Source organism: Girardinichthys multiradiatus, chromosome 20 (genome assembly GCF_021462225.1).
Source record: "Girardinichthys multiradiatus isolate DD_20200921_A chromosome 20, DD_fGirMul_XY1, whole genome shotgun sequence".
Classification (NCBI taxonomy): domain Eukaryota; kingdom Metazoa; phylum Chordata; class Actinopteri; order Cyprinodontiformes; family Goodeidae; genus Girardinichthys; species Girardinichthys multiradiatus.
In genome coordinates, this window is record NC_061812.1 from 36,161,737 (window position 1) to 36,174,418 (window position 12,682).

At 39.3% G+C, this 12,682-nt stretch overlaps 1 protein-coding gene across 5 annotated transcripts in view; it reads left to right on the top strand.

Moving 5' to 3' along the window:
• Nucleotides 1–12,682, top strand: part of celf4 (CUGBP, Elav-like family member 4) — a 167,020-nt gene that overhangs the window by 60,400 nt on the left and 93,938 nt on the right. For all 5 annotated transcript variants that reach the window (XM_047347446.1, XM_047347450.1, XM_047347448.1 and 2 more), the window contains exon 2: nt 90–172. In XM_047347446.1, the coding sequence (XP_047203402.1) occupies nt 90–172 (83 nt within the window). The remainder of the gene's footprint in view (nt 1–89; nt 173–12,682) is intronic.

The following is a 12,682-nucleotide window of genomic DNA, read 5'->3' on the forward strand; positions in this document are numbered from 1 at the left end:
TGCATGATGATCGGTGGAGACTTTTTTGTCACCAGTTCACAGAAATCAAAATCATGTCTTTCTCCTTCTTCCTTTCACTTTCTTTTCAGGCTGTGCCTTCCTCACCTACTGTGCCAGAGAGTCAGCCCTGAAAGCCCAGAATGCATTGCACGAGCAGAAGACCCTGCCAGGAGTAAGTCATACATACAGAATGCAGCTAAATCTTACACAAACACAGATTTGTCATTTTAGTATGCAATACCTTATATTTCTTTAAAATCAAGTTGGAATCGCCATCTTTTCTGATCGGGGGTTCACTTTGTGGCAAATATGAGCAAAGCCCTTCTTTTTCCCTCCCATTTCTCACACCTCATCCCCCACCCTCTTCACTTTGACAGTCACATACACACAAACCCCTAGGGAGAAACCACACAATATCACATCATACACATACTATTTATATCTCCCCCTCCAGTTTGTGTAAACGAGCATGCGCCTGTGCACGTGCTTGCACCCGAGTGTGTGGGCATATGTCTGAGATAGACAGCAAGGGATGAAAACTGGGTGGGCGGATGGTTGTAGGCTCTTTTTACATTTACATGCACGCTATGAATTCAATTCAAAGTGTGCATCGTGAATGCAAGCTTGTGTCACGGCAGGGCTGTGGATGTTACTAGTCAGATGTACAGTGCAGCTGCGAGTATGCCATGCTCGTATGAATGTCAAGCTCTTATTCATATGGGGTAGAATGAGTGAGTTCTGACACAGTTATGGAGGAGAAGCACATATTCATTCATTAGAAGATTCTGCATGTGAGTTTCAGGGATTTTGTGCAATTTTAGGGATTTTTTTAGTGTATAAATGATTTGGGGATTTCATAGTTGTGTGTTCAAGTTTGTTCCTTTTTTGTTTAATTGCACACGCACACACCTGAATGCCTCTGTGGTGTGGTATGGTGCATGCGCCGGCGCGCATCGGGAAGTTTTGATGCATTTCTGTCAGGCCCAACTCGGTTTGCTCTGTTCGTTTTTAATGACGCCTCCAGGGAAGCTGACAGTCGCCGTGTTCAGAGCGCAGCCTTTGATGTGAGTGATTATGACATCACAGACATGCAGTCGAGAAGAGTGGAGGAGTGGGGATCCATGCCCAGTTTTTTTTTTTTCTTTTACTTCCCAGTGGCACATTATTCTGAGAAAAAGAGGGAGGGAAGGAATAGAGACACATTGAAGGAGAGGAGGAGAGATTAAATATTTGGCCAAAACTAGAATGCGATTTTGTTTTCCCATAAACTATGCGCTGCCAATTTATTATCTTGCCAGGGTTTGACATAACTATTTGTGGCACAAAAACATTCTAGCTGAATCTATCCCTTCAAAACAGAGTGGCGTGCAAGTGTTTATACTTCATCATATTTATATTTTGTAGTGTTAGACTTACAAACTTTAATGTATTTAGTACAAAACTGTGAAGAAAAAAGAAATGATTTATGGTTTTCTATTTTTTTTTTACAAATAAAAGCTGGTGTGGAAAATTACGTGCAAAGCTACTGTATGTGTAGCACTTTTCCACATAAATAGTTTTGCCAAATCCTCTTATTCAAATATCACAATATTAGTTTTATTGTGCGAAAAGCATCTATGAACATATTTTTTAAAGTTTTGCCATTGATGCTTGATGTTACTTAGGTCTGGGATTTGACTAGGTCATTGTAACACATTCATTTAGTTAGTACCAGAAATTTGGCTATTTGGATTTTAAATTTAGAACTACCAGTAAGACTTTGAAGGCAGGCGGAAAATCACAGCCAGCCTGAACCAAAACATTTATTGTTTGTCTAATTCCGGCGCCCGATATGGCTTTCACAGGCTTCTTATCAAAACATTTCTCCTGGATGTTCTGTAAATACGACGCTCTGCCCCAGCAACCCCCTCATCTGTGAACTGAACTATATGGCCGTTTGATAAAACTTCCATCTCTTTTTCAAGGACAATGGCCCCTTCGTCAGTGTTGACAGTCTAATTCTTTGCACACACACTCATACTTAAATATTGGCACCCTCACGAGTCCACCATGCACCGGCAAAATCTTTGCTTATGTGTGTTGCTTTCCCATGCTCTTTATTTTTTACCTAAATGTGGATTTAATTTCTTCATTTCTTCTCCTTTTCATAGATTTTTAGATTTACCAGTGAAAGGAAAATAATACTAGTTTCTTAAAAATTTGAACAAAAGCTGTTTTTACACCAGTGACTCAGCTTCCTTAGTAAGAACTCAATGATTGCTTAGTTAAATTTCAATGGATGCAAATGACTACAATTGCATTATACCAGCGAACCCGAGGATTATTCTCTCTTAGCACAAGATGCTTTCCCCTACATAGAGGACTTAGTGATATAATTACCTCTTTAGAAAGATTGGTTTAGAACCAGCTCTTACCAATAAAACCCAAAGGATTATTAATGTTATCTGTATCATTGTAATGTTGGCCAGAGATTTTTAGATTTCTCAGAAGGATTCATAGATTTTTAGATTTCTTAGAAGGATTGTAATATCATTTGATTAGTTTTTCTGTGTCTGTATCTGTGTTTATTTTCTTTGTGATTGTATTGTAATTGTATGTACAGCGCTTTGAGTGTCTCGTTACTGAAAAGCGCTATATAAATAAACCTACCTTACCTTACCTTACCTTACCTTACCTTACCTTACCTTACCTAGTTAAAATTATTCCACTGTAGCTATAGCTATATGATTAGGGTTGTTGTCCAAAGTTAATCTCTATCCCCCTCTCAAGTCTTTTGCAGCTTGTTAATGATGAATGAAAGCCTTCCCACAGCATGGTGCTTCCACCACCGTGTTACACCATAGGCATAATTTTTTTATGTGTTGTGCAGTGGTGGATTTTCCCACACATAGCATTATGCATGTAGGCCAAATGTGTCTCCTATAGGGCATTTGGGAAACAAGCTTGTGGGACTTCTCATGGCATTCAAAAGCTTGAGATTGTTTTATAACCTAATTCTGCTTGAAACTTCATAATATCATTATATGCTCTACTTATCAATTAGCTAACATTTGACGGCAATTAAGTGCATTCGATTTTATTTAGAGGTATCAAAGTAAAAGGGGCTGAATGCAAGTTGTGTCATTTCCTTTCTGCTCCTCTGTTGTTCACGACTTTGTGTTGGTCTAGCACATAGAATCACTGACGTTTGTAGTTGTAACAACTTTGTGGGAAAGTGAATACTTCAGCAAAGCCCTGTGCACTGCATAATGGTTTCTAAATTAGTTTAAAGTTAAAACAGCATATACCAGAGTTACAAAAAAACTGGTTTTAGAAGTAAATGTTAATTAGCAATAGCTTAGTCAGTAAAGGATAGCTGCAAGGTTTGAATTTGATTAATTGTGAATGTTAAGTAAACAGGAGTAATACCATAGGACAGACCTAGATGGTAGACAAACCTTGAAACCGAGTGCTCAGGGAGGCAGAACAGTAAACTGTCTTTTATTGCAGGTAAAGGTAAAGCCGGCAAAACAGAATGAATGAGTTCATTTAAAACAGAGCGATGACTTGGCCCTGGAAAAGGCGCTGAGACCATCCCCAACCCCCACCCCCGCACCCCGCTGCACTGTCCCCTCTTTTTCCTCCTCTTTTCTCTTTACCTAAGCTCTATCTATCCAGACCCACACAACCAAAACCCTGCAAATGAAATCCCCAATTTTTTAGTCACCTACGTTTTGTTTTTGCTTCATCTCCTGGTGTACTTTTCTTATCCTCAAAGTTGCTTAGCACCTCTTACGTTTGAAAAGTTTTCCACCAAGCTTTCTTCCTTTTGCTGTGAGGTGAGCTGAGGGAAGAAGGGATTTTGCTTCCTGGTGGAAATGCCTGGTAAGCATGGCTATAAGCTGTTGATGTAGTCACAAAGTACTGAGTACTGTGTGAGTATGTGTGGGCAAGGCTGAGTGTCTGTGGTGTCAGGAAACAGCTTGGATAAAAAAGTGACAGGCGAAAATACTGATGCTAAAGTACAAGATTATTTGTGATAAATGAGAACTTTTTGAAACATTTCTAATTCTGTTCTACCATTAAGTGCCACATGTACACAGGGTAATTTTTATGGTGAACTGATGTAATGTGCTGAAATTAATTAACTGACAAGTGGCACAAAAACAGGTGGAAGCATTTAAAATATTCAAGATATATATTGAAAATATAGGCCAAGAAACTGAGGGGGAAATTTAAAAAGGAGTGCAATCTTCTTCATTTCTTGTACCTGTTTGTACCAGCTATTTGTTTTTTCTGCTCTGGATTCAAAGAGCATATTGCACTAAATTTGTGCAGACCTTAACATGCCCATCAAGTCCAGCAGAGGGGAGCCATTTGCACCAACTTCTGCGTCTTCAGCCGCAGGTGCATTCATGCTTAGAGATTTAAACAGCTTATAAATTGATAATTATTAGTTTATTTTTAAGGAATTCCAGGTCCTGACCTGTCATTCATTGACAAATGACGTCTGACTGAAGGAATCATGGCAGAAAAACACTTAAAAATCGATAAGTTATTGGTAAAGACAGTGGAAAATTGTGTGATAAAACTGTAACATCAACAGAGAGATGTTCGCTCGGGTTTACTAGGGACGCAAAAGCAGATCTCCAGTTGCCTCTTGTTTTAGAAGTAGCAAGGCATTCAAACTCAGGTTCCCTTACATTTAGTACCATACTGCATATACTTAGGTGAATTTGCCCTTCAGAAGAAAAAAAGAGAGCCCTGTCAGCAAAAGCCTTCATTTACCGCAAATGGATCAGTCACCGGGCCCATTCAGTATTGGATGACTGTCACTTACATTTAATGTTTTAGTGAAAATAAGGATTATTGAAAAGTTAATTTATTTCAGTAACTCTATTCGCTAAGGGAAATACTTTACATGGGTTGATTACACACAGACTGATGTTTTCAAGTATTTTTCCTATTGATTATGATGATTTTCTGCTTACAGCTAATGAAAACACAACATTTAGGATTAAAATAACACATCAGACCAATAATATAAATATGTTTAATTCAGAAATGTGAGCTTAATGAAAATCATGTTTAATACCTGCTTAAAGGTTGTTATTTTCAAATGGTACTTTTACTCTGATAAACAAATCTTATCGTAACACATATTTTAACTTTTTAAATATGAATATACTATTATCCTTGTCTGTTTATGAGTTTAATCTGAACCATTTGCTATAAAAAAATTTGCTTATCCATCCATCCATTTTCCATACCCGCCTCTTCCGTACAGGGCCGCGGGGAAGCTGGTGCTTGTCTCCAGCAGTCTACTGGCGAGAACAGGGTACACCCTGGACAGGTCACCAGTCCATCGCAGGGCAACACAGAGACACACAGGACAAACAACCATGCACACACCCATTCACACCTAAGGGCAATTGAAAGAGACCAATTAACCTAACAGTCATGTTTTTGGCCAGGAGTCGAACCGAGGACCTTCTTGCTGCAAGGCAACAGTGCAACCAACTGTGCCACCATGCAGCCGTAAGTTTAGTTCCATGTATATTTATTTTTGTTTGGATTTTTTCATTCACATAATCTGGTTAGAGGTACAATAAGGCCTGTAAAAGAAACCTAGCAGACCTCTATTTCTTGGCAATAGAGGTCTCACAATTTCATATTTTCACTAAACAATTAAATATATAAATATGAAATCAAAGATAATGCAAAAAATTTTTATTACCATTAGCCTATTTAAGATTAGTCATATACTGTGGGGAGTGAAATGGTAAGTGAACCGCTAAACAAAAGCCCAAAAAGACTCAGTCGTAAAAACAGCGCCCTTTGAAAAAATTATAAAGCAATTGTTTTCACAAGTTCTTTGAAGCCTGGCCTCTCTACAGTTCTGAAGGGCATCATATCCTTTGTTATTAAGTAGGCCAGTGATTTAGTGATGGCTTCATCTTGACTTGCACTGTGCATGTCTGCACTTCTTTTCTTGTTCATTTTCTCTAACAAACTTAATTCGCCGCTCCCTCTCGTCTCTTTGATCTTGCCTAATACAAAACTAGGGAGGAGAAAATACTGTCAAATTAAGAGCCATGACAACTTAACTTGAACAACACACTTAAGACTGCTGTGATTTTTTTTTCCATTTCAGAGAGGGTAAACTAAATCCAAGGTTAAAGTATGTGACTTTATAGGTCTCCCATCACTGTTTTGTTCATGCTACATGGTTTGTCTCTTTGTTTTTTAACACCTCCTGACATAAAACTACTCTTAGTGATGCCAAGCATCACTAAGAGTAGTTTTATTCTACAATAATTTTCTTGCGACTTTACTTCTCAATGTGTCTGAACTCTTTTACTTTTTTTATTTACTGTATACAGGTCCTTCTCAAAATATTAGCATATTGTGATAAAGTTCATTATTTTCCATAATGTCATGATGAAAATTTAACATTCATATATTTTAGATTCATTGCACACTAACTGAAATATTTCAGGTCTTTTATTGTCTTAATACGGATGATTTTGGCATACAGCTCATGAAAACCCAAAATTCCTATCTCACAAAATTAGCATATCATTAAAAGGGTCTCTAAACGAGCTATGAAACTAATCATCTGAATCAACGAGTTAACTCTAAACACCTGCAAAAGATTCCTGAGGCCTTTAAAACTCCCAGCCTGGTTCATCACTCAAAACCCCAATCATGGGTAAGACTGCCGACCTGACTGCTGTCCAGAAGGTCACTATTGACACCCTCAAGCAAGAGGGTAAGACACAGAAAGAAATTTCCCAGAGTGCTGTATCAAGGCACCTCAGTGGGAAGTCTGTGGGAAGGAAAAAGTGTGGCAGAAAACGCTGCACAACGAGAAGAGGTGACCGGACCCTGAGGAAGATTGTGGAGAAGGGCCGATTCCAGACCTTGGGGGACCTGCGGAAGCAGTGGACTGAGTCTGGAGTAGATACATCCAGAGCCACCGTGCACAGGCATGTGCAGGAAATGGGCTACAGGTGCCGCATTCCCCAGGTCAAGCCACTTTTGAACCAGAAACAGCGGCAGAAGCGCCTGACCTGGGCTACAGAGAAGCAGCACTGGACTGTTGCTCAGTGGTCCAAAGTACTTTTTACGGATGAAAGCAAATTCTGCATGTCATTCGGAAATCAAGGTGCCAGAGTCTGGAGGAAGACTGGTGAGAAGGAAATGCCAAAATGCCAGAAGTCCAGTGTCAAGTACCCACAGTCAGTGATGGTCTGGGGTGCCGTGTCAGCTGCTGGTGTTGGTCCACTGTGTTTTATCAAGGGCAGGGTCAATGCAGCTAGCTATCAGGAGATTTTGGAGCACTTCATGCTTCCATCTGCTGAAAAGATTTATGGAGATGAAGATTTCATTTTTCAGCACGACCTGGCACCTGCTCACAGTGCCAAAACCACCGGTAAATGGTTTACTGACCATGGTATCACTGTGCTCAATTGGCCTGCCAACTCTCCTGACCTGAACCCCATAGAGAATATGTGGGATATTGTGAAGAGAACGTTGAGAGAATCAAGACCCAACACTCTGGATGAGCTAAAGGCCGCTATCGAAGCATCCTGGGCCTCCATAAGACCTCAGCAGTGCCACAGGCTGATTGCCTCCATGCCACGCCGCATTGAAGCAGTCATTTCTGCAAAAGGATTCCCGACCAAGTATTGAGTGCATAACTGTACATGATTATTTGAAGGTTGATGTTTTTTGTATTAAAAACACTTTTCTTTTATTGGTCGGATGAAATATGCTAATTTTGTGAGATAGGAATTTTGGGTTTTCATGAGCTGTATGCCAAAATCATCCGTATTAAGACAATAAAAGACCTGAAATATTTCAGTTAGTGTGCAATGAATCTAAAATATATGAATGTTAAATTTTCATCATGACATTATGGAAAATAATGAACTTTATCACAATATGCTAATATTTTGAGAAGGACCTGTATATTGTGTCATTGCCTCACAAGTCTCGCAATGTTTGAAGCATTGCTACATTGCAATGTTTAACTCTAAATTAGTTACAAATATGAATCATGTAAGTGAGTCTTGCAAATTTATAATGTAAATTGTAACTAGAGGTAATAATCTACTATCGGGAGAATTGGAGGACATGTAAAAGAATAATGGGTTGCCAGGTCCATCCATCCTTTGCTGCTCTTGGGTACTGTGTGCTGCAGGCCTTCTACCGTTTCTAGCCATTCTTACAACTGTTCAAAACTCCATCACACACACACACACAACACACACACATACCCATACACCAACACTAATAATCAACAAAAACTGCTCTGGAACAAGAAGGCAACCAGCTTCTCTATGTGGTATGCCTAAAATGCCATGACAGGACACATGAAAAAGAAGGGAATGATGGGAGACCGAGTCAAAGGTGCTGCCCTCCTGCAATACCTTGCAGAAGTATCCATACCCCTTGCACTTATTTACATTTTGTCATATTACATCCATAAGTCTCTACCATGTAGGCTTACACTTGTATTTGTCCCCTTTACACCGATACTTTAAAATCCAGGGAAAGCTGGTGGAATTCAGTCTAACCAGTTGCCTAATTAGTAAATAGAGTGAATCCAAGTGTAATTTCTGCTTATCATAAATCCAGCTGTTCCAAGAACATTTTAGAGTGTGGTTGGGTAAAGCTGGAATGTGTTCTCACATAAGAACAGGTGTACATTAAAGGTTGAATATGTTCTGAAAGGGATAAGAAGTTTACCTTCTGCCCACAGATGTAGGTTTATTTTTTAAGTCATTAATGATCAGGCTCAAACAACTTTTCTAAACCTGTATAGGGTACGCTGTATCAAAGTGTTTAGCTTCTATAAGAGGAGCACTGCAGATTTTTGACCACAGAACAAAAGAACATTTTCTTATAGATTGGGTCAAATGGTCCTTTTTTATTGTCTACTACCTCACTGAATTTAAGGTTTATGACTTTGCCTCCTGGAAAGCCCTCCATAAGCTTTAGATGTTTCAAAACTCAGCAGCCCGCATTATTACCAAAACGCACTATTTCCACCACATCACTGCTGGTCTTCCGCACCTACACTGGCTACCGGTTAAATCAAGAATAGAATTGAAATTCTTCTGTACACATCCAGCCATTCTCCTTATCTGTCAGATCTTCCGCACACTGCCACCCCTTCGCATTCCCTTAAGTCATCCTCCTCCATCCACCTCACTGTGCCTTCCAGCCGTCTCTGCAACATGGGGAGTTAAGCATTCAGCTCCCAAAATCCAAAAATCTCTCCTGCCAGACATCTGTAATATTTACTTTCTCCCTCTGTTTAAGAAATCATTATCTCTGTAATGTTATTGCATTGTAATGTTTTTTTGTACTGTGTTGGATTTCTTTCACTGAATAAAGTAGTATAAGCAGGCATATCTAATGCCTGGATAGATAGATAGATAGATAGATAGATAGATAGATAGATAGATAGATAGATAGATAGATAGATAGATAGATAGATAGATAGATAGATAGATAGATAGATAGATAGATAGATAGATAGATAGATAGATAGATAGATAGATAGATAGATAGATAGATAGATAGATAGATAGATAGATAGATAGATAGATAGATAGATAGATAGATAGATAGATAGATAGATAGATAGATAGATAGATAGATAGATAGATAGATAGATAGATTATACAACAATATAACCATTTGACAACGATCAATATTGATGTTTAGAAAATTTAAAATAAGACTGTCGATTTAAATCCCTTTGGAGTTGTTTTGATATTTTGACACTCTAGAGTACCAGCTGGACTTTAATGCAGCATGCAGGGGGATTCCTTTGACTTGCATTTTAAACAGAGTTTGGGTTAATTGGATGCTACAGGTAGCAATTTGGACTTCCGCTGATATTTCTCCACTATCTATAATATTTACATTCACCTTGAAGTTGTTTCAGGTCAAATATTCAGTTAAATACAAGGCAAGCTGCATGCCTTAGTGTTGTTGAAAGATGTGCATGCTGACATAACGTTTTGATTCAGTCCACCTTTTTTCTCCACTGTAGCTGCATGAAAAACCTTAAGAAGAAATAGCAGAGTTCGGTTATACCTGGAAGTACTCTCTGTTTTGTTTTTATGTCACTTTTTTACGTTGCACCACAAAACATTGCATTGGACATAAACATTCTCCATGTATTGTATTCAGTACATGTGCATCGCAAACCGACAGGGCTGTCTCTGATTGTTTTGGTACTTGTACCATTATCACCCCAGGTTTTACCTAGTTGTTCTGAATTGCCACTGCAATGAGAGCCACTTATATAATTATAATAACTTAATATACAGGAAAAAACGGTTAGGGCTACAAACAATGACTGTGAACTGTATAAATTACTTCACCACCATTGAAAAATACAGTCTACCAATATGACATTATAAAATGAGTATTTTTTTTTTCAAGTTCTTGGATTGGGTATGTGAGTCAGATCTAGACAATTCAATTCAGTTTATTTATATAGCGCCAATTCACAATATATGTCATCTCAAGGCACTTCACAAAGGTCAGGTACATACATTCCAATTAATTCTAATCATTGAACAGTGCAGTCAGATTCAGTTATTTATTCAAATTGGATAAAAAGTTTTTCTGTCTAATTAAACCCAGCAGATTGCATCCAGTCAGTCACTTGCAGCATTCCCTCCTCCTGGATGAGCATGTAGAGACAGTGGACAGTCACTGGGGTTGACTTTGCAGCAATCCCTCATACTGAGCATGCATGTAGCGACAGCAGAGAGGAAAAACTCCCTTTTAACAGGAAGAAACCTCCAGCAGAACCAGGCTCAGTGTGAGCGGCCATCTGCCACGACCGACTGAGGGTTTGAGAGAACAGAGCAAAGACACAAGGAGAACAAAGAAGCACTGATCCAGGAGTCCTTTCTATGGGAAGGAAAAGTAAAGGTTAATGGATGTAGCTCCTTTAGTCGTTTCACCTAGAAAGAAAGTACAGATAAACTCTGAGCCAGTTTTCAAGGTTAGAGTCTGAAAGAGAGCACATAGAGTTAGTCACAGTAAAAGCTCAGTCAATTGCCATGTCTAGGAGAGAGAAAGGGTTAAACATTAAAAGACAAGACCATGTGGATCATCGGTAGAGGGTGAGCATTAAGTTGTTGCCAGCAGAAGCTTGGACGATGCCCCTCTCCAGAAAAGTGTCACAGGTAGGCACAGAGCCAGGCCAGGTGTAGCTTCTAGGAAGAGAAAAGAGAGAACAAAGTTAAAGCTGAAATAACAGCAAATAGTGCAAAATTGGAGAGTAGTGTGAGAATGTAGCGAAGAGGGTGAAAGTGGTCATTATGTCCTCCAGCAGTTTAAGCCTATAGCAGCATAACTACACAGATAGCTCAGGATAACCTAAGCCACTCTAACTATAAACTTTATCAAAAAGGAAAGTTTTAAGTCTAGCCTTAAAAGTAGACAGTTTGTCCATCTAGAGCCCACTGATGGCCATTGTTATACTAAAAACCACAACGATTGGGATACCTCTCTCTGTCAGATTGACCATAACCATTAGAAAAGAGAGGGGGTCATACAGGTAGCAGAAATGGAGGTTGTGTTTGCACCTTCCATTTCTTTATAGGAAGACCTATAAAGTCAGTAAAACTGGACACATTAAAAACACCAGTTCTTTGACATCATCCTTGTTATTCTGTATTACAGTATCAGACTACAACAAGAAGCATTAAAAAGCTCCTCTATTGATCCTGGCAAAAGTCTCCACAAGTGGGTGTATGTGCTTTGTGTGCACATGTATGTGTGTTTATGTGTGGGTCACAGAGCTAGCTATCGCAGGGCTATCTAGTGCATCTTGGCCACAAACCACTGAGGACACATACCTTCCAGCGAATCCTCCTGCACAAACAGAAGTTGCACTGCATGTATAAAAATAAAAAATAGATCTGGCATCCCCTCAGTCATATTGCCAAATATACAGTACAGTATAGACACACACACATCTGACACAACCTTCTGCCCTTTAAAGCTGAATTTTGCACTGCTGAACACCTCGCTCCCTGTTCCACGTTAAAAAATAACAAACAATCACACACATACATATATGGCACAAATCACACAGCTGATACTCCCAGCACACTCGTTTCCAAACCTGTCTCTTGTAGCTGCAACCCAACACTCCTCGTAAACACTCTCATTCAACAACATGATACTGTGATACTCACAGAAAGAGAAACAGAGGGTAAGAAACTGGGGGAGCAAGGTAAGGAGAGAAATATGGCGTTGATTGACTCTCACTGTAATAGTGAGCCAGATGAGAAATTTAGAACACTGTGAATCAATGCGTCATTTCAGAGAGCTCTCACACACACATAAACACAAAGGGTTTTCAGCCCAGGGGCAGGCAAACCAAAGAAAAGACAAGACGGCAAATGAATAGCAGGATGGAAGAAAGTAGAAAGAGTGTTTGAAAGCTAAATGAACAGAGTAGGTGGATGGAGGGAGTGGGAGGAGAGTTATAGTTAAGGTGCCACTATACAAACTGATTTGTGTCTGTTTCTTTTTTCAATCCCCCACCCCCTCCAATTATTTGAGATAATGCCAGGGCAACAAAATCCATGGCATTGATTGGCTCCCGCGACCCAGTTTCATGGCAGCTTTTTCTCAATAAGTCGCTCTCGATGGTCAATAA